We start from the raw sequence: 24,723 nt of genomic DNA on the forward strand, positions 1-24,723 counted from the left end.
GCTATGTCTCTCACTGTTACACACTCGTTCTGTTTAAAACCCATCCAGATGCCTCCATGGGCTCTATCAGGAGTAGGGGGTTTCTGCGGCTGCTCCCCAAAGCCAGCCGAGAGCTCTTCATGGGGAGCATGGAGCGCGTGCTTTTGAGGGTCATTTGAGGCTGTGGTGAGCAAAGGCAAGACTGGGGAGGGGTCATCTGGAGACATGGGGCTCCTCGAGAGGCTCTGGGGAAGCTGGGGACAAGGGGCCCACTTCTCACGGCCATCACTTCTTCTTGAACACTTGATGGCACACCTGGTCGCCGCACGTCAGCTCCTGCAACATCAGAAGCAGGTGAGTGACTAACAAGCCAGGCCTTCCTTCCGCCCACCCCCAGCCCTCTGGGTGTCTGTGAGTTGGGGTGGGGGAGGAGCCGGAATAAAGAGGACACTTAGTCATTCTGCGCAAAGAGCCTCTCAGAGACCCAATCAGCTGGCATGCCCTGCAGGTAGCAGTAATTTGATTTTGACACTTGAATTGAGCTTGAACAACTATAAAAATGAAAAATGCAAAGAAATTATCCTCTTGAGCAGGATTTCTCCTACTCTCGTGATTAAAGCAACATCGCTTAATTTATAAAAGGCAGCAAAGCCACAAAGAAGGGCAGGATCTAGTGGGGAGCATTTGGAAGGCAAGCACCTGGTGAGCTGTCCCTGCACCCTGTGGATTTTCTGGCCTCTGGTGATTAGAACGTTGGTTGGTGGCAGCACAGGCAATGACAGGGCACGGGCTGCGGAAGGGCTCCCCCAGGCCTGCCTGGGCAGACATCTGGACAGAGGGAGCCCCCAGGCCTTATCTGCGCCTCGTGACCCTTTGAGGGAGGAGAGGAAAAACACGAGTGTGGGAACGACCACAAAAATCATTGCAGTTGTTGATGAATCCCTTGGCTTAGCCACAGGGACAGTTGGGGTTTGTACTACAATTAAAAAAAATCCACCTTCCAAACTGGAGCAGGTAGGGAAAACTGTCGATGGAAAACAGTGACTGCCTCCCATTTATCACCAATTGACATTGTCTCTGAAATAAAGAACTCAGGTGAGGCAAGGCTGGCTCTGAAGGGCACCCTGTGACATGAATACTGACACCAGAGCCAGGTACCTGCTTGACTCCACAGGTGAATGAAGAGCCATCCATTAAATGAGCCATTCATTTAACAAACGAGTGACTGAATGCATGAAGGAGTGAAAGATTTCTCACTATTGAATGTTGGACAAATCACTTGCCTTAAAGACTGAAGGGTGAAAAATTAAGCTATCTAGATGGATATAATTTATACAAGGAAATCAGAAATAATTTATTCCAACTGCTCTGTTCCGGTGTCAAATTAAACTAGAATATTTTGGGATCAGGTGGACATAGCTTAGGATAGGAGGCCAGTGCCTGCGGTCTACAGGCAGTTCCCAGTGCAACCTGCTCCCATGCGTCCCGAGCCCGCCGCCACCCCTCTCCTTCCTAGGCTCACATCACTCAGGAGGCCTGGTCTCACCCTCCTCCAGGGCATCTTAATTCTGTGCCTCGCATTTTTCCCCGGCTGACCTTTGACAGGTTCCCTGCCTTTCTCCTTGGATCTCGGCTTCCTAACTCAGCATCTTGAACTTTCCTTTTAATTTCAGCCATTCAGAGAAACAGCCATATAGATTTCCTCCTGGAGTCCCCTGAGCCAGATGGGAATGGCTCACGCATTTGACCACACGCATTTGGCTGGAGCTTAGGGGAGGAGGGCATGGCCATTGTTCTTGTCAAAGCGCCTGGCTGGGTGAACCGGTGGTTGGCATAAGCAGAGTGGAGGGGAGCTGGGGACTTACCAGGTGCAGCTTGTCCCCCTCGACCCACTGCTTCCAGCCTCGGTTCTTCTTTTCCCCCTTCTGCACGCACACGAGGACGTCACCTTCCCAGGTGATCAGAGTCTGTAATGAGAGGTTTCCAGGCAAATCAAATGTATGGTCTTGATGGGGACTGAACACATGTAAACCTGCAGTTGCATTTCCTGCAGCCACTCCTGGGCTTCTGCTCCGTCCCCAGAGCAGAGCTCTCAGCCACAGCCACGCCAGCAGCCCACCAGCCTCATTTCCACATACACCCTTCATTCTAGCCAGACCGACTTATCTTGGCCAGTTCTATTCTCTTTGAAAGACTTCTACTCTTCCATTCTACCATATGGTAAAGACAGCATTCCAAATCGGTGGGGGAAAAGATGATGAATTTAACTATGTCACAACGTAAAATTTCTGGAAGGGAAAGATACCTCAAAGTCAATAGATGAATAACAAACTGGGAAAAATAATTGTAACACATATCAGACAAAGACCTGATTTCCTTACATACAAAGGACACCTGTACATCAATAAGGAAAAAATCATTAACCTAATAGGAATTTCAACACAGGACACCAAACCAACAGCTTACAAGGAAAAACAAAACAAAACGAAACACCCTAGCAAATGGCTTTTAAACATAAGAAAATATATTCAACCTCCCTTATAACAAGAGAAATGCAAGTGAAGTCTGTTTGTTTTTCAGATACAATTCATCCTGTGATCAAAGATCAAAGAGTCTAATAATACACTGGGTTGGAGGGGGTACCGAGAAGCATGGACCCTCATACAGGGCTGGTGCATATATAAATCGGTATGAATCTTTTTGCAGGGCAATTTTACATTACCTTTCAAAATATAACATTGTGTATACTCTTTGACCTAGAAATTTTACTTCTGAGAATTTTCCCTACAGGAAACACATTGTGAGGACTGCCCACTGTAGGGCAATAATAAAGGCAGGGAAGCTACCTAGTTAGCAGGGGGCTGCACATATGGCTCCAAAGCCAGCCTTGTCATCCAGAACCGGGAGATGGACCTTCTCCTGGTCCTGGGTTTCCTCCAGGCAGCAATGCTGATCAATTAGCACAGGGAAGGCAGCAGAGATGCAGAGCTTGTGCTGGACAGCAAGGCTGAGTTGACCAGCAGGTTGGAGAAGCCACAAGAGGCTGAACCACAAGAGGCTCTAACCCCTCTTACTAAATTTGCATGTTTACAAATTTCACACCCTGTCCCAGTTCCTCTTCCTCCTGTTCCCCCCAGTTTACCTGTCTTAGTACCTGCCAAGGGACGATGTGTACTATCCCTAAGTGGTCCTTCAAGGCCACCCACCTCTGTGTCCACATTAGGCTTGCATGTGAGGTTGACGGTATCATTCCCATCCGGGCAGTGGTGGTGTCTTGGTGCTGCCCTTTCTCGGGAATGATCCTGATGTGAGTTGGTTTTCTTCCAAGTATGTGCAAAACCATATTACGCCTCTATGAACAATAGTATGCTAAGGACCAGGCGTTTATTTTTCTCCCTATCTTGCAAACCCAGTTGGTGATAAACGAACCCGTGTTTTTGGGTTTTTTAAAATTCACTTCAGGTCTGTTTTTTGGTAGATATCTGTTTTCTACAGATTGTTAAATCTACCTGTTTCTAAAGCAATATTTGACCTTGACCATATTATATATTTTAGGTACAATTTTACTCCTCCTTATTTTACTCTTCAGCCTATCACAGCGTTGTTTGTTACAGCAAAGACCTGGAAACCTCATAAATTGCATCAGTGGCGGCTGGTTAAATACGGTGTGCTTCCTCCCGGCTCCGTAGCCCTTGAAAGGAGAAGGCAGTTCTGCACTTACAGAGAAGAGCAGTCTCCATAGTGTATAGTTTAAGTTAAAAAAGCAAGGAGGAGGGCCACGTGCGTAAAAGAAAGGAGCAATGGGGACGCGTGCATATGTTTGTACGCATTCTCTCCAAGGAGGCAAAAAAAAAAACCCTTAATAGTAATTGTCCCTTGGGGAGGGAACTAAGGAGCTGGGGGCCAGGATAGGAAGGAAGTTTCACTTTTTAGTGTTTAATTTTTTTTAAAGCATGCATATGTATTAATATTCCCCAAATTAATTTAAAAGTAAAATTCTACATGTTTTCTAAAGATAACATGTCTCCTCCTCCTTTAGGACCATCTTAAGCCTCACAGTTTCGAATGTCTTAGAGAAGCTTAATTCATAGGTTGTTCTCTTTCCTCTTCTGGAAGAGAGATGTTGTCTGGAATATTCCAGAGATCCCTCCCACGTAGATGAGAAAGGACTCACGTCTTCTATTTGGGCAAGGTCTGTGTCTTCCAATCCCCCAGCCCATATTGTCTTGTACATCAAGGACACCTAACGCATGTTGATTGAATGAATATCTGTCTCCCCTCTTTCAGAGGGGCTCGTGAGGGTGACCAAGGAGTTAAGAAGTGGAGTCCTGGAGAATACGAGGACAAGAGTAGAGGAGCACTACACGCACACGCAAGTGCACACATGCACACAGACGCAAGATTTTTGTGCACTTGGGTGTGCCACCAAGGGTGGGCAACAGAAAGTAATCAGAGAGAGAGACTCACCCACTCCCTGCCGTGCCTCTCCAGCTAAAGGGTTGCAGTCAAGTTACAGGAAGAAGGTAGTGCCAAGGGCACCTGCTCTGTGTTGTGATTCTCATGGGAACAGCCCTTTGCTGGGGGCTGGGCAAATTCTGTCTGAGTACTCCTCAGTCTCGTGTGTGTGTGTGTGTGTGTGTGTGTGTGTGTGTGTGTGTGTGTGTTTGTTAGCCCTGGCTTTTTGCTTCAGGCAAAGCAGACACCAGAAGTGAGAAAGGGGATTATCTCTCTCTGCAGGGCTAAGAGCCGATCCTGGAGAGAGGATGGAACTCAGAGAGGACAGAGCATGGAAGGGAGAGGCAGAAGCCTAGGTGTTAACAAATGGAACCCTTTAAGGGTCAGGAAGGGCCAAAAGGACATGACTTATTTCAGTAAGAGTGAGTTCTCCACCATCAAAGGTGATAAAAAATGAGTCAGAGAGGATAGGCCTGCTTTTCAATAGCCCACGCCCCAAACTGAGAAGCAAGGGGAAAATGGATCATTTGGAACTGATTAGGTTAGAACAGCAGAGAGTTGCAAAGATTCTGAGACTGACTTTCCTATCATTTCTGGTGTCTGATGAATTGGCCTCGCAGCCACACAGCTCTGAAAAGCTTGCCGATCCAGCAACTCCTCGGGGCGGGATTTTACAAGGGGCCGTTCCGGAGCTCGGGAGCTTAGCGTCTCCTGCCAAGACTGGTTTGATGGAAGCATTTCCAAAGGGCTTTCCATTTCCCACTTTTCTTTTCAAGGAGCCCAAACGTCATTCAACCCTGACTCATTGGCTGAGATAATCAATGTGGCGGGACAACTTGATTGAGAAATAAAATATGTCCTGCTCTTTTGGCTTTAGAATCATCCCCAAAGAATGATGACAGCTTTTCCTCCCCACCCCGGGAGAGCAGCCAGAGCTTTGGGGGAAGAGTTGAGACTTCGACTTGGAAGGAACTCCTGGAAGCACCAGAAGAGAGTGGGGTTCTGGGGGGAGTGGGGCTCATGGGGAAAGGGGAAGGGCAGGGTGGTGGGTCCTGCTTCGTTGTGGTGCTCTGAGAGGGTGGCCCTCTGCAGGCTTGAGAGCATGGATACCTGGGCACAGGAATCTCAGCCCGGCCGTCCTCAGCTTGGGAGCCAGGGCAGAGGTCTTGGTGGCTGCGTTGGCACAGAGGGAGTGGGTGCCACAAGGGCTCAAGCTGCCCACTCCTGTATAAACCACATGGGCTTGCACTGGACCGTGCAGTCCCCGGCGTTCTTGTATAGATGCTAAGATTTGGGTGCGGGAATCCTTAAATGCGGCTGAGATTGGATTTTCCCCCATTTCTGTTGGGCTGTGATACCACCAGGTGATGCAGGAGGAGAGGGGACCTGCCGATGGCCCCGCCTTTCCCACCACTGCCCTACTTCTCCCCGCTGCTACCAACCTCTGTCTTATTCACAAAGAGCCCCTTGGATGCGGGCCTGCCTACTCTGCAGACTCCAGTTCTCGGGCTTGGAGATAACTCCCCACTCTGCACTCAGAGTTCTCTGCTCATTTTAGGGGCCTCCCTACATCCAAAAGCTTCAAGCGGCTAGAAGTGTGCCTTTTGATGCATGGAGGGTTTCCTCGATTGTGACCTGAGAGTTAAGGTGAGGCCGAGACTGAAGCCATAAGCTTGCCAGAGATTTATGGGAGTTTCTAGGATTGGAGAAAGCCTGACTTCATCTAGTCTACTGATTTTTTGGTGTGATTTGCATTGCATTTTCCTAAAAAAAAAAAAAAAATTAAATCAGTTGGGATCATCTAAAATTGAGATAGTTCATATAAGAACATATGAATGCTCAACAGCTCCTGAAAAGAAAAAAAAATTCTAGCAACACGAGGCCTCAGTCCTCTATGGCAATGCTTGACTGCTGCTGGGGAGCTGCTCCCAGGAGGAAGCTATGCTATCCCGCTGGCACCGTCAACGTCCTTCCCTATGAGCCCACCTGGCCTCTTTGCTTTGCCTGCCAGGCCCATGTCAGTGTATGAGCTGGCCTCCTACCCTGGATCCTGGAGGGGTCAGCATCCTTTAATACCTCCTTGGCTTATAAGCTTCACGCAGAAGCCAGCCTGCTTCTTCCCACTAAACTTTCGATACTTGCTTCTTGCCAGCATCATTAAGTCCATTCTGGTCCCCCTCTCCTGATGCCTCCCAGGTTGTTTCTGTCATTTTTTCGTCGTGCAGCTACACAGCCAGCCCCTGCACCAAGACCGTGCAGATGAAAACTCCACTCTGGTCAGTACCTTAACATTCCGGTTGTCCAGGCCCTTCGTGTACTCGTCAAACTCCACCCCGACTGTGAAATCCAAGTTATAGTTTCGGAATGTGCTGTTGGTTTTTGTCTTGAAGTTATCGCCGTCTTGCTCAATGATCTTCGTCTGAGCCAGATGGATGGCGATCTTGCGGGTGGCAAAATCAATATCTGTTGGCAAAGGGAGTTGTGGAGGTTATGATGTGCTCAGCCAGACGCATTCATTTCTTTAACAAGGCCAAACAGGACCAGAGATGCAGATCTCAGGCCGGCCACATTCTTTGCTCAAGTGGGAAACGAGAGCTGTCTTGCACACGGCCAGTTTGGGCATCTCAGTCAATGGTCGGGAAACCCAGGGTCCCTGGGCATCTCCTCGGGAGCCCTGGTGGGAGGGGAGGTAGCACCCCTGAGCTGCAACTCCCCAGTGTGTGTGTGTGCACACCCATGCGCACATACACATATACACACGCACACGCCTACATATACACACGCACATGCCCCTGCCCTCACAGCAGCTCCCTTCTATCTATTTGACATAATTGGTTTCCTCCTAAGAGTTTGCTGAACAGAAGACTTCATGGCTTAAAAGGAAAAAGACTGTTTAAAAATAACCAGTCTAGATCCTGGGTAAAGATGGATCTTTTTTTCATGCCCACTGAAGGGAAGAATACCTACAAACTTCAATTTTTACAGCAGATCTGGGGGATGCTCTGCCTCAGTCATGGCCCCAGCGCAGCTTAAGCATATTTCAGACACTTAATAAACACTTGCTCAGACATTTCTTTTGTTGTTTTTAAGGAAAAGATGAATCATTGTTTATATTTTTATTATGAAAGATTTCAAACAAACCAAAGTAGAGGGGAGAGTACAAGGAACCCGGCACACCCATCATGCAGATTCAACAATTGTCAAGGTTTTGCCGCATCTACTCCATTTACATCTGTTTTTTTGCCTTGATATTTTAAAGAAAATCTTATTCATTTCTGAGAGACCATTTGTAAGTAAAAGGGAACATGCCCTTCAATAGAGTGTTTTACTTCCTAAGCTAAGTGCTGAGTCCACCTCCTGCTAACCTCTGATTGTGTATAAAATGTCACCCAAGCCAAAATGTCACTGTCCTATAGAAATGAGGTAGAAACAGGATAATACTGGAACTGCTACATCTCTACCCTTGCTACAAACATCATTAAGCTTTTTGTCTCTAGCCAAATCATATTTGACCTTTGACCTCCTTTATGCCTGTGAATTCTCCAGATATCTTCGGATGCCAATATAAATCTTTAATTTTTTTTTTTAAAGAAAGTTTACCTGGAAGATTTCAAAAAACACTGAGATTGATTCACTCATAACCCAAGGTAATAACGACTTCAAAAGTAGGAACAGTTCAGATTCACTGAGGGCCGTTTCTCTGAGAATTGCAGCTTCATCTCCACGGTAGTAGGTGATTAAACTCCACACTGTGTGCTGTCTGGTGGGGGATAAATACTAGCGTGCCCATGAGTGAGACCAGCAGTTACCAACAGTTCATGGAGCCGCTTTCAATTCGGAGAATGAACATCTCCGATGGTCGCATCCCCACCCCTTCTGCTGTCCTTCCCTGGTAGCCAAGCATCACTTCCCTCACCCTCTTTCCCCATTTCCCTTCTGACACATTTCTTCCTGAATCCCTCTTTGGTCATTATCACCTTCCTTCTCCTAAAGGACCAAGAAGAAGAGGTCCAAGCTGGATGCTTGGACCACAGCAGAATCCAGGAAGGACCTTGGCTGGTCTTTTGGACTCTAAATTGTATAAAGTCAGGGAATAATTTCAAGTAATAACAGGCAACCCAGAAGGTAAAAGGATTATATACCTGTATCCTAAGTTGAAAAGAGAAATAGGTTCGAGTTGGCCTGAGCTGGTGTATACACGCCAGTGCTTTGTTCAACTATTGTTCACTACCATCGGTTGAGAACTTGCCCGGTCTAAGAATTCACCAATGGCTGCCCATCAGAATCACCTGGGAAGATGTTAAAAACTACAGATTTCTGAGCTTCATCTCAGACCCTGAATCTCTGGGTGGTTTTAAACCTTGGATTTCCTTTCAGGGGGCTGTTTGGAGAAAGACTTCAATGGTTTAAGAAATTTGAAAGCTACTGTTTAAGCACCTACTCCTCATGAGGTAGGAAAAATCAAGGTTGGGCCCAAGCACAGCCTCCTCGTGCATAGGTATTAGGGAGAAGGCAAAGCCACCTCCTTGTTTTGCAATTAACGAGGCCAGGACACATGGAGGAATGGCATCCAAAACAGAAACTTTGTAACATCTGAGCAAGAAACTCTGCCCATGAAAACCGTGGAGTCTGTGCGATAGAAACACACAGGTGGCTGATGACCGGATGAAAGACAAAGGAGCCCACTGGCAGCCTCCTCATTCTTGCCTTCAGAGAGGACTTCTCAGCCCCACACATGCACAGAGGGGGGTCTCAAGTCGCCCTCTAGTAACCCTGGCCGTATTGTAATATCATTATAATATCATTAGCATTGCCGTTTTGACCCCATCCCCACCCCTGTGGGTTTCGCTTAGGTGCTCAGGGGAAGGATTCAGAATGGTGCCTGGTGGAAGTCCAAATAAGGAACTGCCGATGACACAATCACAGGGGAGGAAAAGGGGAGTCAACCTCATCTAAGCCCCAGAAGATTAACCCCATGTTAACAACCTAAGCTGCCCCTACTGCGTGCCGCTCACTCCCAAGGACGCCCCACTCTTCTCCCTCGAGTGTGTAACTTGCTTCTGCCCTAAGTAAACTGCTTGTGTGCTCTCCCACACGTACTGTGCTTCTAATAAACTCTGTGCCCACTTTACAATCTTGGTCTCTGTTGAATTCTTTCCTCAAAGAAGACAAGGACTGAGGTCCTTTTGCTCGCCAAAATCCCTCATGGTATAGGTGATGACGTGGAGGCCCAGAGAGGTTAAGTGACTTGTCTAAGATTACACAGGTGGAAAGCAATCACAAGGGTTTGATTATTGGAAGGATGTGTGGAAGATCAAGCTGGGAGGTGAAAATAGAGGTTCTGAGTTTAGGTAACCAAGGTAGAAGCAGAGAGGTAAAGAATTTTATGGGGGAACTTAGGAGCTAAGTTTTAGGTAAGGTGACTCTGGGGGCCATGCTGTGTGGACCTTTGGTAGTATTTGGGGTGATAGTTTAGCCATGCCTTTTAACCAACCAGGAATGCTGTCCCATAGTGGAACCTCCCTTGGGAAGCTTCACTCACTTCATTCTCCCAAGAAACACACGAGGTAAGTACTATATTATTCTCCATTTTACCAGTGAAGAGCCTGGCTCAGAGAGGCTGTGTCATTTGCCCTCGATTATATAGTGAGGAAGCAGTAGAGGTGGTAATTGAACCCAGGATGGCCTGGCTCCAGGGCCAGCACCGTGCTCCACGAGCTCTGGGCTGACCCATCCCATCACGTCAGACCACCCCAGTTTGTGCACTTCCAGTGGCTGCCCAAGATACCAGTAACTTCTGACTCTACGTTTCCCCCCTGGAGCCACAGGGGCTTCTGGATCCAGCTGGATGAGCCCTCTCTGTTTGGGGCAGCTTATGTTCTCCAGGGCTCATGCACACTGCCCCCACCAGACAGCAATTGTTTTCTAGGCTTAGGGCTCTACAAGAATTCGGAGCTGGAGCAACCACGTTCCAACGCTGGACATTTTCTGATAGCTTCAGCTTTGTGGCACGTGAAATTGTACCGGGGGCTTCCCTGGTGGCGCAGTGGTGGAGTGTCCGCCTGCCGATGCAGGGGACACGGGTTTGTGCCCCGGTCCGGGAAGATCCCACATGCCGCGGAGCGGCTGGGCCCATTAGCCATGGCCGCTGAGCCTGCGTGTCAGGAGCCTGTGCTCCGCAACGGGAGAGGCCGCAACAGTGAGAGGCCCGCATACTGCCAAAAAAAAAAAAAAAATTGTACTGGGGCAGGTCCAAGCCACACAGCCTGCAGGCCCCAGGACATAGGGGTAGATAAATGCTCTCTCTGCTGCTGTGAACCTTCCTAGGCATCTAGGCCAGCATTCATAGAGCCCAGGGTGCCCCATTGTATTTGCCATGGACTCAGCCTATAAAAGACTGGTGGTCAAAAAATTTTTTTAAAGGGGAGCTCATGATCAGCTAAGTTTGAGAAATGAGCAATTAAAACCAAGACAGGCTGACTGCTTTCTATACTGAAGAATTTCACAGAGATTTTAATCTGGGAAAAATGCTTTGTAACTCCAAGAGCAGGACAGAAGATGCAGCCTTTCCCAATCTTAGGTGGCTGTAGAACCCTCCGTGCTGGGATCTCCAGCTGGCCAGGGTTCCACAGAACATAATACAGGAAAGTTTGACAAACCCCTTTCTGAGGCATTTATCTCTGTCATTTGGTCCCTGAAATTATGGTAATATCCCTTGTTTAAGGCAACTGCTGGCCTGTTTGGAAAGGAGAAGACTAGACAGGACCAAGTGGTCAACTATATCTGACTTCACAATGAATCCTTCCTTAAAGCTGCTAAAACCTGCAAAAGAATGTTCTCTGCATTCTAGTCAGTATAAACATGTGCCTGTGCTAGGCAGAGGCTAACGTGTTACACTCCAATTCGTGTCTCTCTCCTTCTGCCCCAGAAACACAGCCTAAAGGGCCAGGTGACATCTAACTTCAGCTCCATCGCTGGACACTAGGGTCCAGATCTGGAAGCAGCAGAGAGCCAGTAGCTATAAGTAGAGTTATTACTAATTGCATCAGGCTATTTTGAGGATGAAATTTGATGGTGTTTGTGAAGAGATCTGCCCAGTGGCTGGTGGCTTGTGATAATGGCCCCATAAGCGGTAGTTGCTGGCACCATCATAATCAACTCCCTGATCTCATAAGCTGGCTTCCTCGAAGCCCTCTGCATTTTTCCAGATACTCCCTGCACATCTGGTCCCTGAATCCCTGCCCCTCTCCTCCCAGCCCCAGCCTTGCCTGCTCCAGCATGTTCTGTTCTTTCTTACCTCCTTCCTCACCTGCTTTCCAGGCCCAGGGTTTAACCCACAGGAGGTACTACCTGGCATTTCCCTCTCTTTCGTGGGGTTTATTATTTTTTTCTCCAAGTCTCACCTCTGTGAGTTCAAGGATGATGCTGTCTCTTTGCTCCCGTGTCCCCACAGAACCAGGCCCAGGGCTGCGCACACAGTAGGAGCTCAGGAGATACTTATGGTTTGGTTAACGTGGGCACCGTGGTCTAGGATGGTGGTTCTCAAAGTGAGGCCCCTGGGCTGGCAGCAGCCACAGCACGTGGGATCCTCTTAGAAATGTAAATTCTGGGATCCACCCTAGACCTACGGGGGTTGGGCCCCTCTTGTTTTTATAAGCCTTCCAAGCGATTCTGTGCATGCCAAAGTTTAGAACTTCTGGCATAAAAGAGTGAGGGTCAGATCCAGGCATAAATCCTGTCTCTGATCTCCCATCTTTGTGACCTCAGAGAAGTCACTTTCCCTTTCTGAGCCTGTTTCTCACAGTAAAATGGGGAAAAGAAAGCTTATCTCATAGGGTTATTTATGTAAGGATTCAGTTAAAATAATGGCAAAAATGCTTTACACAGTGCCGAGGAGCTGGGGGGTATTTGATGCACATTGGCCTCCACTCCTTGGCCTTTTGCCCTCTGGTCAAACAGTGGTCAGATCGGCATTCAGTCCAGAGTGAAATATTCAGGCCATGTTTATGCATCTCCACAGCCATCTGCCATTCCCTGCGGCCCAAGTGTCCTGGACTCTGAAGAAACAGTCAGAATGGTGGCTGATCTACCCCCTCCCTCGTCACGTAGCCCTGGCCTGTCACATGGGCGTTTAATCCAGCCTGGCCAAACCTTTTTTTTGCATGGACTGGTTTCCTCATTCCATAGGTTGACCAAAGGGTAGAAACGACTTTAGTTCCTGCTCTAGCCCTCTGTGCTGAGTGAGGAGAAGTTTAGGCTGTGCTAAACCATGCTGGAGACACAGTTAGGAGTTGAGGAAAGAAAACCACAGGTCATGAGTTAACCAGATGAAACGGAGGGGAGGGCACCAGGCAAAACTGCAGTTGACCCTTGAAAGACACGGGTTTGAACGGCACGGGTCCACTTACATGTGGATTGTTTTCAATAGTAATTACAGAACTACACCATCTGCGGTTGGTTAAATCCATGGATGCAGAACCACGGATACGGAGGAACCACATATATACGGAGGGCCAACCATAAGTTACACACAGGGTTTTGACTGCACGGAGAGCAGGGCCCCTAACACACCACTGCTGCCTCCGCCCCCACTGTTGTTCAAGGGTCAACTGTACTAAGGAAGAATTGGGAATTACAGAGAAATTTAGAAGTCTAAGTTTAAGTGGTCTTCAGAGAGCAAGTCAATTTTCACTCCACAGATGTGGAAATCAAAGCCCAGAGAATTTAAGTGGCTGGTTCAGAGTTGCCCAGCTAGGACAGCACTCCTGGCAATTTGCCTACAAACACGTTCTCTTCATTGTTCACCACTAAAACACACTGTGTTTAAGCCTCCCCAAATGGAAATTACTGCTTGTCCCTGGTTGCCCAGAGAGGTAGATCACAGCTAAAAACGTCTACTGCCAAGAGAAGAGGTTTGTCCTGGAAACACCACCCCCAGTCAGTCTTTCGGACCAGAGCCGGGGAATCTTACTAGGGGCTCTATGCAAATTGAATCAAACATTGCTTCTTCTCTGGGTTGAAAAATGGCTTGGCCTCTTGGCTACCCTTCACTGTGGGCGCAGGCTAGTTAATCATGACACCTCTGCTCCACTCCAAGGAAGGAAGCCAAACATTCTGTTGGTGGATTTGTGATATTTCTAATCAAAAGGAAACGTTTAACTGCAGCTGTAGAATACACAGGCATACACACACAGACTACAAAAACACTTACTCTTTGTACTTTGCAGGGAAAATTATTTTCCTGGTATGGTGTTTGAACACCAGGGTTATCAAATATGTTTCATCTGCTTTTCTGGATTAAAGGTATCTCCGAGCCTGATTTATAGCCAGGTGAAATGAATTTCTATCTCAGAGGAAAACGTACAAAGGCAAGCTATTTCTGAATAATATATATGGCTTATAGCTGCTGCAGAAGAAAAAACGAAAACACTGAAGTGTTTATTAAAGCATACTTTTTTAAGTATGCTTTAATACTTAAAAGCTTTAAGTATTAAAGCATACTTTTCATAACTGCATTTTGAACAATGCAGGCCATAAAGTTGAAATATGAGTATGCTACTCAACATTAAAATGCTTTGTAATATGCTTGTGGAAAAAGCTAAAGTTGTAGCCTAAAAAGGTAGACGCGATTTGTAAATTAAAGAGCAGAAATACACACGTTTTCATCTTATGAAACCTGGAACCCATTCTAAGTGCAGCTTCCACGGGCTTCGAACCTGAACTCCTTACTTCACAAATCCTCAGCACTCAGGCATTGTGAGAAGCAGAGTGGAAGAGCAATCTTCTCCGTCTTTCCATGTCATTTCCTCCTCCAGATAATCCATGGAAAGAGGAACTGTTTTTGCCCCTTCCTGCCTCCTTCTCTCTTACCCTCAGGGACACCTCCAAATGCATTCAAACCCTTGCCTAGCCAGCAGAGGCAGGCTGGAGACCCTGGGGTGCCTCCCTGCTCCCCTTGTACTTTTCACCTCCCCCCCTACATAATCTAGTCTGCACCATTGGGATGGGGGTCGAGGAGGAGAAGCTGCCACTACACGCCAGGGGAGACCCATAGGAAGGGACCAAACTTATCTTCACTTGGGCTTTTCCCACCTACAGCACTGTCCCTGTTTGAAGGTCCAACTAGGTGCCACACAAGCAAAGTCTTTGGCCAGTGTCCAACTTTATTGACTTGTGAGCACTGGCAGGAATCCAAATGCCGTGAAATTAACTCCTCTTTGGCTAATCAGACATTCATTCATTCATTCATGTATTCATTCATTCATTTTTACCCAGGGACTCCGAGTGACCCTCTTGCAATGTATCTGAGGGTCCTGCCCGCCTGCTCCGGAGGTCCCCATCCTGATGAACTTTGCTCAGCACGAAGCTCCCCCTCCCCTAACCCCACGCTTAGCACCTGCACCTGGAACCGAGCTATGGCAAGTGCTTGGGGGCTAGAAGCAGGCAGACCAGGCTCCTCTCTGAGCAACACCAGTTTCCAGCCACAAGTGATCCCAGGAAAGTTCCTTCACTTCCCTGACCTTCAGATTCCTCACTCCTTAAAATGGCAAGCATTCCTTTGGCTCTATCCCTGGCTCTACCCTAAGCTCTAGATCTTATATCAACATGCCAATTTTAATACTCCACTTGGATGGGTAATGGGCATCTGTAATCAAAAGATGTAAATCAGAATTCTTAACGCATTCCCGCCTGTCTGGCACCCCTGTCCAAACTCACTCCCCGCCATGTCTTCCCCATGTCAGCTGATAGGGCCACAGCCTTCCCAGCTATTCAGGCCTAAGCCTGGGGGCCGTCTTCATTTCTTCCATTTCCTCTCGCTTCATTATTATCTGCAAGCCCTGTCAGCTTTACCATCAAAATATACACTGAATCTGTCCTCTCTTCTCCAGCCCTGGGCACCACCCTAAACCAACCATCATCATTTCTTGCCTGAACAACACAGAAGCTTCCGTAACGGGCCTCCGTGTTTCTAGTCTTGCCCTCCTGTGATTCATTCTTCACGCTGTAGTCATAGCGAACCTTAAAGAATATGAATAAGATGGATTAAGTCTGCCCATCATAAGGCCTGACCTACCCCTGGGCTCACCACACGCCCAACACGCCAGGCTTTGCTGTGCCCTGTGCCCGGAACAACACTTCACAGCATTCAAGCCTCGGCTCCAACGTCACCTCCTCAGACAACCTTCCCTGACCACCCATCACTCTCCACCCAAGAATTCCTTTTTATTTTCTTTAAAGCACTTACCACTACCCAAAGAGTCTTAAACCATTACCCCGTCTCTCTCCCACTCCGCAAGGGCAGGGAACGTGTTGCCTCATTTACCGCCGCTTCACCAATGCCTAGAGCTCTTCCTGGCATGTCACAGGTGCTCGAGGCATTTGTTGAAACTGAATTAATTAAATGACACAATGTATAGAAAGCTCACGCTAGCACGATCTTATCACGGCCTGAGAACGTTTTGTGCATGCGCTCACCTCTGATGTTACACTTTGGCCCCTTACAGTCAGGACAGGCTTTTGAACGTTGTGGGTAATTAGGAAAGATTTCCCAGCAAAGACCACTCAGGTGGCCACTGCTTGACTTCAGCCTCTAAGGTTACCGCTCTCCTGGTAGAATTTTCCAGAGATCCACTAGGACTTTTTGCAGTAGCCACTGCTCTTTATTTATTTTTTTTCTTTTTATTATTTGACCTACATGCTATTTATGATTATATTGATTAATTTTAAATTCTTTTCTTTTTTTTTTTTAACCCCACATTTGTTTAGTTATTTATTTTTTAGTTGTGTTGGGTCTTCGTTTCTGTGCGAGGGCTTTCTCTAGTTGTGGGGAGCGGGGGCCACTCTTCATCGTGGTGCACGGGCCTCTCACTATCGTGGCCTCTCTTGTTGCGGAGCACAGGCTCCAGATGTGCAGGCTCAGTAGTTGTGGCTCACGGGCCTAGTTGCTCCACGGCATGTGGGATCTTCCCAGACCAGGGCTCGAACCCATGTTCCCTGCATTAGCAGGCAGATTCTCAACCACTGTACCACCAGGGAAGCCCCGCCACTGCTCTTTTAAATCTGTACATGTTGACTTCAATGAAAAGATGCTCTTCATAGAAGATGATCCCCACCTTCTTTTGTGAATTAAGAGAACTGGATTTTTCCTAATGGTTACAAATTATTGAACAAAGATTTCCTAAAATATGTCTAAGTTTAATGTTAACTGAGTATTTTTATTTTTATTTATTTATTTATTATTTATTTTTGACTGTGCTGGGTCTTCATTGCTGCGCGTGGGCTTTCTCTAGTTGAGGCGAGCAGGGGCTACTCTTCGTTGCGGTGCACGGGCTTCTCATTGCGGTGGCTTCTCTTGTTGCAGAGCATGGGCTCTAGGCGCGCGGGCTTCAGTAGTTGTGGCGCACGGGCTCAGTAGTTGTGGCGCATGGGCTTAGTTGCCCCTCGGCATGTGGGATCTTCCCGGACCAGGGCTCAAACCCGTGTCCCCTGCATTGGCAGGTGGATTCTTAACCACTGGACCACCAGGGAAGTCCCTGAGTACTTTTGGAACAGATGCCTTCCATTATACGTTCCTGTCTTCCTGATTAAAGTTACATGATGGGGTTTTATTTCTTAGGCTCACCCCCTGCTTCTTCTCCACTTAGTTACCAAATCTAGTCAGTTTCCGGCTATGGACAACCTCTTGGACACCCTCCTTGACACTGCTCTCGCCTCTTCCCAGGACGACTGCAGCCACTTCCTCCTTCAGTTCTCTGACTGTCTCTGCTGATCTATTCACGCCCTGGCTGTCAGTGTGATCATGGCCCTTCTCTCCTCTGTACACTGTTCTTCCCAGGACCCTCTCCTTACCTGATGTCCCTGGGTGATGATCACACATGGTGTCACACCGCTTCAAGATCCAGCCCTGGTACCTCTCTGACTCCTCTTACCCCTGCGGCCGCCCTTGCACTTCACTTCCTGGTAATATGGCTTCTGCTTCCTTTGGCCGCCCACATCCTCATCAGCCTGACCTTGGCACATGCTTACAGGTCCAGACCTGACTCTATCCTTGTGTAGAGCACTCCTCTCCTTCCTTCAAAACCCCACCCAGAAGTACTCAGGAAACCCTCAACGATCCATCTATTGTAGCTCCCTCCACCCTCACTGCCACACACACTGTTTTAAAAAATTATGTACATTTCAGGTGTACAGCATCATAATTCAACGTCTGTATAGACTGCAGAGTGATCACCACCACAAGTCTAGTTACCATCCATCACCATTCAGCGCACACACTTCCGGTCACCACTGTTCTATTGTCACCACAGCCCTTTCAGGCCCAAGGGACAGAATCACCCACTGTCCCATCTGTGGCAGACTATACTTTCTTTAATGGCTGCAATACCACCACCTCTCATCCTACAGGCTGTTCTTACAATAGGATTTTGACATTTTGAGAGGCGGGGTCTATGTACCTTCCCCTTGAATGTGGGTGGGCTCATGACTGCTTCAACCAATAGAATATGGCGGAAGTGATGCTGTGTGACTTCTGAGTCTGGGTTATAAAAGGTCATTCAGCTGCTGCCTCCTGTCTCTTTAGGCACAACCAGAGTGCTATGAGGAAACGCAGGCCACATGGGTCACCACGTTTAGATATCCACAGCCCCTTCTGAGGTCTCAGTGGCTGGCCAGCACCAACTGTCAGACACAGGAGCCAGAAGCCTTTGAGATGGCTCTGGCCCCAGCCACTGTCCTACCGCAATGGAATGAGAGCCTCCTAGCAAGAACCCCCTATGTGAACCTGGTCAGTTCCCATAACTATGAGAGACGATGATAAAATCACTGTATAATAAAATCAAGCCACCACGTTTTGGGGGTGATTTATCACACTATAATAGAGAACAGGAATGCAATTTGTACACAGCTATAGCTTGACTCCCTGCACCAGTTTGAGCTCCTTGAGAACAGAGGCTGGGCCCGGGCCTGCTGCAGATGGCACCGTCCCTGGCTTCCACGGGCGTCGTCTAAAGCTTTGGTAAAGAAGCTGAATGATTCCCCAGGTACGTGCAGTGCTGGTCTCACTCCAGGGCAGAGTGAATGGACTCTCTCCAAGTGTTCTTTCACAGCATGGGGACCTCACTTTGAGAGGTCTGCCCTTTAGACTGAAGACCAATTCTCCACTCCCTGACTCCCCGATCCAAGCTGAAGGAGGACCTCAGGGCATGACAGCTTCCTCAGGGTAGAGGAGTTCACCAGCTGCTCTCCTCACTGCCAAGAAAGAGTCTAGGGCCTCAGGAAACAGGAGATCTAAGAAGGCAGGAGAGGAGGTACAATCTACCCTTGTCACCCATTCTCTGAACAACGAATGACTTTGAAAATTTGGGGCAAACCCAAAGGTTGCCCTGATGTGTCATTGCTGAGGCTGGCAGCCAGGTCATGTGGGGAGGCGGGGGGGTGGAGTGAGTCACCAACTGGGAACAAAGACAGTTTGTCCCCAGACCCACCTCTCGACAGGAGTATCTCCTTCCTAGGGAACCAGCCGCCAGGCCCACAGAGAAAGCCAACTCCCTGGTGCTAGGGATTAACATCTAAGAAAGAGACAGCTCTTTGGCAGGGAATGGAGTTATACTTAGTGATATTTTCATGTCTGGGGATTTGGGAGGATCTCCACATATGTTTTTCCCAAATGCGAAGGGCTTCGCGCTCAAAAGGGCAAGAAGACAAGCTTCACTGACTTGTCAGTGTTGGGAAAGCAACCCCTGTCTTGTGGGGTGGATGTGGAGGAAATTGTACAGATCTGTTGGGTTGCATTTTGGTTTTTTTTTTTTTTTTGGCCACACCACATGGCATAGTTCCCACATACCCTGTATTGGAAGCATGGAGTCTTAACCACTGGGCCACCAGGGAAGTTCCTGCTGGGTTGCTTTCAGCAGATTCAATTGTGGGAGGCAGCCCCACCCGGCTGCTTCTGACTGAGCCCTTGAGAGATACTGTAGGCCATCAGCAGCTGGGTAAACCGAGGCACCAAGCACATCCACATTCTGGGTTTAGCTAGTACCACCCTCTATGGTGTTAATCTCCATCAGGAAAGTGGGAGCCCACCCCTCTCCACTGCAGAGACTCGTACAAAGGGGTCAACCTGTTTGCTCATTACAGTGAAATCAATGTAGTTAAGTTGTTGAATTGGAAGTCATGACTGTAGCTCTGAGATAAGAGGTGTCCGATACCAAGGAGAACTGGAAAGGCCACTCCCTCCAAAACCTCCTGGACAGAGACATCCAAACATCACATTCACGATCCACGCACCCCTCCTGCACAAGGAGGGTGTAAGTGGGTGTGAAAGAGTCCAGAGGAAGGCTGCTTTTAGGAAGAGGATTTTTTTGCACAGAGCTGACAGGGTGCCCTGCATCCCGGCATCCCCCAGAAGGAATAGGGGATGGTGACAGGAGTGCTTGCCTCTCACCTTAAGACTAGAAAGAGGGGCTGCAGGGGCCCAACCTGTACAGCCGAAAACTAAACTGAGACTCGATTTTGTACCTAAAGCCACCGTAGGACTTTATATAATTTAAGAATAAGCAACAAAGGACACAAAATTGCTTTCTTATTATATTCCCTGAGTTGGGCTTGTTCAGTTCACTGCTGAAAGCTTGAAACCACCAAATAGCTCTTGTTAAAGTACTTTCAATCATTCAAAACAACCACTAACATCATCTGGAGAAACAAGGCTGGTGTTATTTCTCTATCTGGTGGATGAGGAGACTGGTGCGGAAAGGTTAAAATATTGGTCAAGGTCAGAGAGAAAGCCTCAGCTGGCCCACTGGTTTTGTTTCCTCTTCTGTATGATCTTGTTCAGAATTCTAGTTCTGAGCTCATATCCAGCCCATTTACTCACGTATGGAAGCAGGACTCCATTTCTAGTCTCACTCAGGGTGCTAAAAGCAGGGGCGACAGGGTTAGGGTTCTGATACGGGGATCTTTGTCTCCTCCCCCCTCTCCCAAGTATATTGGTAACATTCTGCAGCCAGGAGGGGGAAAAAAGCTATCCAGTGTTGTAAACATGTCTAAAGTACATGAAGAAATTTCCAACCTCTGTAAATTGCAAAACATGTCACATGAGCTCTCCTTGTTTGTTGACACGGTGGAAGTGTCATCAAGCTAGAAGTGATTTGCACAGAAAAACCCACAATTCCCATTCCTGATGAGACTTCCCATCATCACATCCAAATTATTGGGTCTCAGATCGCACCCGCAGCCCTTTTTTCTCATGCTTCACGTAGAGAAGTTCCAGCTGGGAACTCCCTATGCGGAGAGATCTAAAGCTAGAAAAGGTGATCAGGAGGTCATTGCAGAAATAAGGACAGGCAGCCAATGCTCCTTGCCGGGGCCTGGCCTATAATATCTGCCCCCAAAAGTGAGCTCCCCTGTGTGGGCCCACTTGCTCTGGTTTTGTGTGTTTTCTGCCAGCCCCACAAGAGATCCCACAGGAGAGTCAACTCAGGATACATGGTGATGGAGCCCCTGGCTTGGAGCCTAATTCAGAAGTCAGGTGAGCAGTGAGTTGTTTGATGTATATGATGAAAGCCTTTCCTAGCCTGATTTTCTCTAGGCTGAGAGCTTTGTTATCTACTCTTTTTTGTGCTTCTCCACTACAAGACTAATGAAAGAGCAATGCAGGGGTCATTTGTGCATCATATCAGATCCAACTTGTTATCTAAGAGATGGCAATCACAAGGCAGGGGAGCTACTGCATTTTCCTCACAAGTCTGGCTTTCCTCACATATGCGTGCGTGTGCCTCCCCCGTTCAGTGAATCTCTTCTGTACGCCAAGGACATTCTAGACATAGCCTCATTTATTATTGCTCCCAACTTGTCGATGAGGAATCTGAGCCTCAGAGAATGAGTGTGACTTGCCTGATATTACACAGCTGGTAAAGAGCGAGGAGTGAGGCTTGAACACAGGTCTGGGGAGCTCCACAGTGCCCTCCCTCTCCCTTTCCCACCTCCTCCCCCTTTCCCACCTCTGGCAACCCCCTTACCCAGAGCCTTCATTAAGCCTTCAAAGTTGTCATTACTCTCCAACTCCCAGGTTCCATTCTGGTCCCTTGTCATGGTGGTGGCCTTTGGTTACCGTGGGTGTGTGCTGGACGGCAAGGAGCAGGCTGCAGGGCGAACGTGTTAGAATGAGCTACTTTTATAATCCAGCGGACCAGGTTTATGGCTTTGAAGATAACACGCTCAAAGGTCAAAAGCACAGCCCAAAGGAACTTTCCTTTCCTTTGCAAAATTCAGCAGGACCATGAGCAACCCATGCTCAAAACCTGACGTGGCCCGGCGTGGGCGTCCTTGTGACCTCCAACGTACACAAGGCCTGGAATAGCTCATTTTTGGTTGGCTGGGCTCCCACAGAGCCCCTGGCCCCATGCAGAATACTCTGTGCAGCAAACACCCAGTACCCACCCAACATGCACAACAGGCCATCAGATCCCAGGCTTCAAACCTGGAGTCTCTCAGCTGTGTAGCCAGAACTTCTGGCCTGGCTGGTAAAGTCACGAAGATGGGAACTCACGCCTGTGGGCATCTACTCTACTTTGCGCTGGGCAGGAGACACCCTTCATCTTGTTTTCTTACAAGAGCCCTGAGCTATGTTTAACCATCTCCATTTTACAGGTGAGAAAGGCTCAAGGAGGTTAAATCACATGCCTAATAACTACTGGTCAGTGGCCGAACTGGGATTCAAACTCAGGCCTGTCTGGCTCCAAAGTTCTTTCTAAGGAAAAGAGCTTTGTTAAGACAGTGTGCTAAGTTCAGCTTGGAAAGGGCAGCTTGGGTTGTGGTTTGACTTGAGAACCTGATTCTCACTTGCTTCCCAGCAAGGTACCCTGAGAGCATCTACGCAGTGGGGTTACTCAAGAAAAGCATTTTCTCAGAGCATGAATCTACTAAAAGCAAGCAGGACCCAGAGGGAGGCCAGATGGAGGGCAGCAGGGTAGTGGGACTCTGCTTTAGACCCCAGGAAAAAGCTGAAGATCACCTGACTAAGGTGAATCTCATGGCTGGCATTTGGTCAAGGACTCTCGGTTCAGGACTGTTCTCCATACTGGCTATCCCAGTGGGTCAGAAAATGGGTTGGCTTACTGCTCTGACACGTGGTTCTGAGAATTGGGGCTTGAGCAGGGGCTCCTACACTCTGAAGAATGGAGGTGTGAGCTGAGATGGATAAACCATGAGTCCCCAGTTTTAATCTTGATACTTTGAAGCTCTAATGTATATATCCTCGTGCTATGAAATCTAAGCAAATGGTTCTGCTGTGTGTGGTTTGAGAGGTATAAAACGACACATTTATTTTTCAGTAAATATACTGGAGTCAGAAAGACACACAGTAAAAATTGACCCAGCTGTTTTCAAAAGACCAATGTAGGATGAAGGGAAGAGGGGAGTAAAGGACAACTTCACTACAAATGGAATGAGTGAAGGCATCAAAAGTGGACAGATAGGGAGCCTTGGGCTTCATCCTTTGAGGTCCAGCCAGAATCTGCTGTAAGCTGAGCACTCAGCCTCCTGGGAGCTAGGTATTCCCCTCCAGGCTCAGATTCCGATTCCTACCTGAGTTCCCTGTAGGCCTCCCTTGCAAGAAAGTAACAATAAGCTGGCCACGTAGGGGAGGAGACCAGGGACAAGAATGTGTTTGCCAGTTGCAAAAAGCCAGGGACTTAGGTTTTAATGGGCATGGGGGTGGGGTTGGGGGTCATTTACCCTGTGTAAGGCAGGAAGTTGAAACTGAGATGCTTGCATAAAGCCAAAATACTTGATGGACTAATCCCTCATTGAGAGTGTGAAATAATCAAAATCTACCTAGAGACAACAAGAAAATTTATTTGGCCTGGGTTCTACATGAGTTAAAAAAAAGGTACTTTGCTGTTCTGACTCTAGTTTGGGGTTTGAATTTATGCTGCCTGGTAGTCAATATATTAAAATAAATGCAGTCTTGAGCTTACAATACTTATAGGCTGCTAGAAAGAAGTAAATGTAAAAGCTATCTGGAGTGACACAACTTCAACCCAGACCAACCAGAACTCTCTGTGATAAAGCCATGCCAGTTGTGAGCACATAATCCAAAATTGCAAAACACACATGAAAATAATCCACCAAAAAGTGAGCACCAGCAGAAACATACAGTCCAATTAGACTTCCAAGAGCTTCAGATAATAAAAATTGTCAGATATAAAGTATAAAATAAGTATGTTAAAATTAAAGAAATTTAAAAGCACTTAAAAACATAAAAAAGGATAAAATGATTCTTTTAAAAGATAGATTAAAAATAACCAGAGAGTAGTAGAAATTTAAAAATATAGTCATTAAAAGTAAAAAGGTAATAGAGGAGTTAAACAGCTGATTAAACACAGCTGAGGAGAGAATTAGTAAATTGGAAGAGAAAGCTAAGGAAATTACCCAGGATATATATACCACAGAACACACTGGTGGAAATTTAGAACCTCAAGATACAAATAAAATTCTAAAATCTTACAGAGAAAACAAAAACAACCATATAGATTACCTATAGAGAAACAATACAATAGTTAAAATGGTATCAGACGTCTCAACAACTCTGATGGAAGACAGTGATGGAAAAATATCCTAGAGGCATAAGGGGAAATACTTTTGAATAAGAGTTATTAACTCAGCCAACTTCATTAAAATATGAGGGTTTTCAAAACTAAAATAGTTTCACATATTATAGCCCCAAACTGGAAATAACCCAAACATCCATCAACAAGTTAATAAAAAAACAAATTGTGGTGTATTCACACAATGGAATACTGCTCAACAGTAAAAGGAACAATCTCCTGATATATATAACAACATGGATGAATCTCAGACATTATGCTGAGGGGCAGAAACTTGACAGAAAAAATCACATACTACATGTTTCCATTCATATGAAAGTCTAGAAAAAACCAAATCTCATCTGTAATGGTAATAAAATAGGCCATGGCTTAATGGGTATGGGAAGAGAAGGTGAAATAGGAAAGGGCACAAGGAATATTTCTTGTGGAGGTAAGATGAAAATGTGCTACAGTTGAGATGGTTGTTGTAAGAAAATTGCCAAAACCCAAACTCTACAATTGATATCTCTTCCTTTTTATTGTATGTAAATTTTACTTAATAAAAATGTTCTTATTCATGTATTAATTCATGATTGTTTATGTAAAAATATTAATTTCAACCAAAACTAAAATCCCTCATTATGCCCACATGAGAGGTTAGCTGACTGATATGAAGTAAACATGTGCTAAGGAGGCTATAATTGTT

The 24,723-nt window shown here is 47.0% G+C and overlaps 1 protein-coding gene across 1 annotated transcript; it reads right to left on the reverse strand.

Annotated features, from left to right (window-relative positions):
- Window positions 1–264: 264 nt before the first annotated feature.
- On the reverse strand, window positions 265–21,522 carry RBP2 (retinol binding protein 2). Its single transcript, XM_065876490.1, has 4 exons — window positions 21,450–21,522; window positions 6,719–6,897; window positions 1,845–1,946; window positions 265–315 (listed from the first exon to the last, which is right to left on the reverse strand). The coding sequence occupies exons 1-4, from the start codon at window positions 21,520–21,522 to the stop codon at window positions 265–267; spliced, it is 405 nt and encodes a 134-aa protein (XP_065732562.1).
- Window positions 21,523–24,723: the final 3,201 nt, after the last annotated feature.

Source organism: Phocoena phocoena, chromosome 4 (genome assembly GCF_963924675.1).
Source record: "Phocoena phocoena chromosome 4, mPhoPho1.1, whole genome shotgun sequence".
Taxonomy (NCBI): domain Eukaryota; kingdom Metazoa; phylum Chordata; class Mammalia; order Artiodactyla; family Phocoenidae; genus Phocoena; species Phocoena phocoena.

Coding starts and splice junctions, on each gene's coding strand:
- RBP2 (XM_065876490.1), bottom strand. CDS start 21,522: ATGACAAGGGACCAGAATGGAACCTGGGAGTTGGAGAGTAATGACAAC. Junction 6,898..21,449: donor AGGCTTAATGAAGGCTCTGG/GTAAGGGGGTTG, acceptor CTTTGCCAACAG/ATATTGATTTTGCCACCCGC. Junction 316..1,844: donor AGGGGGACAAGCTGCACCTG/GTAAGTCCCCAG, acceptor CTGATGTTGCAG/GAGCTGACGTGCGGCGACCA.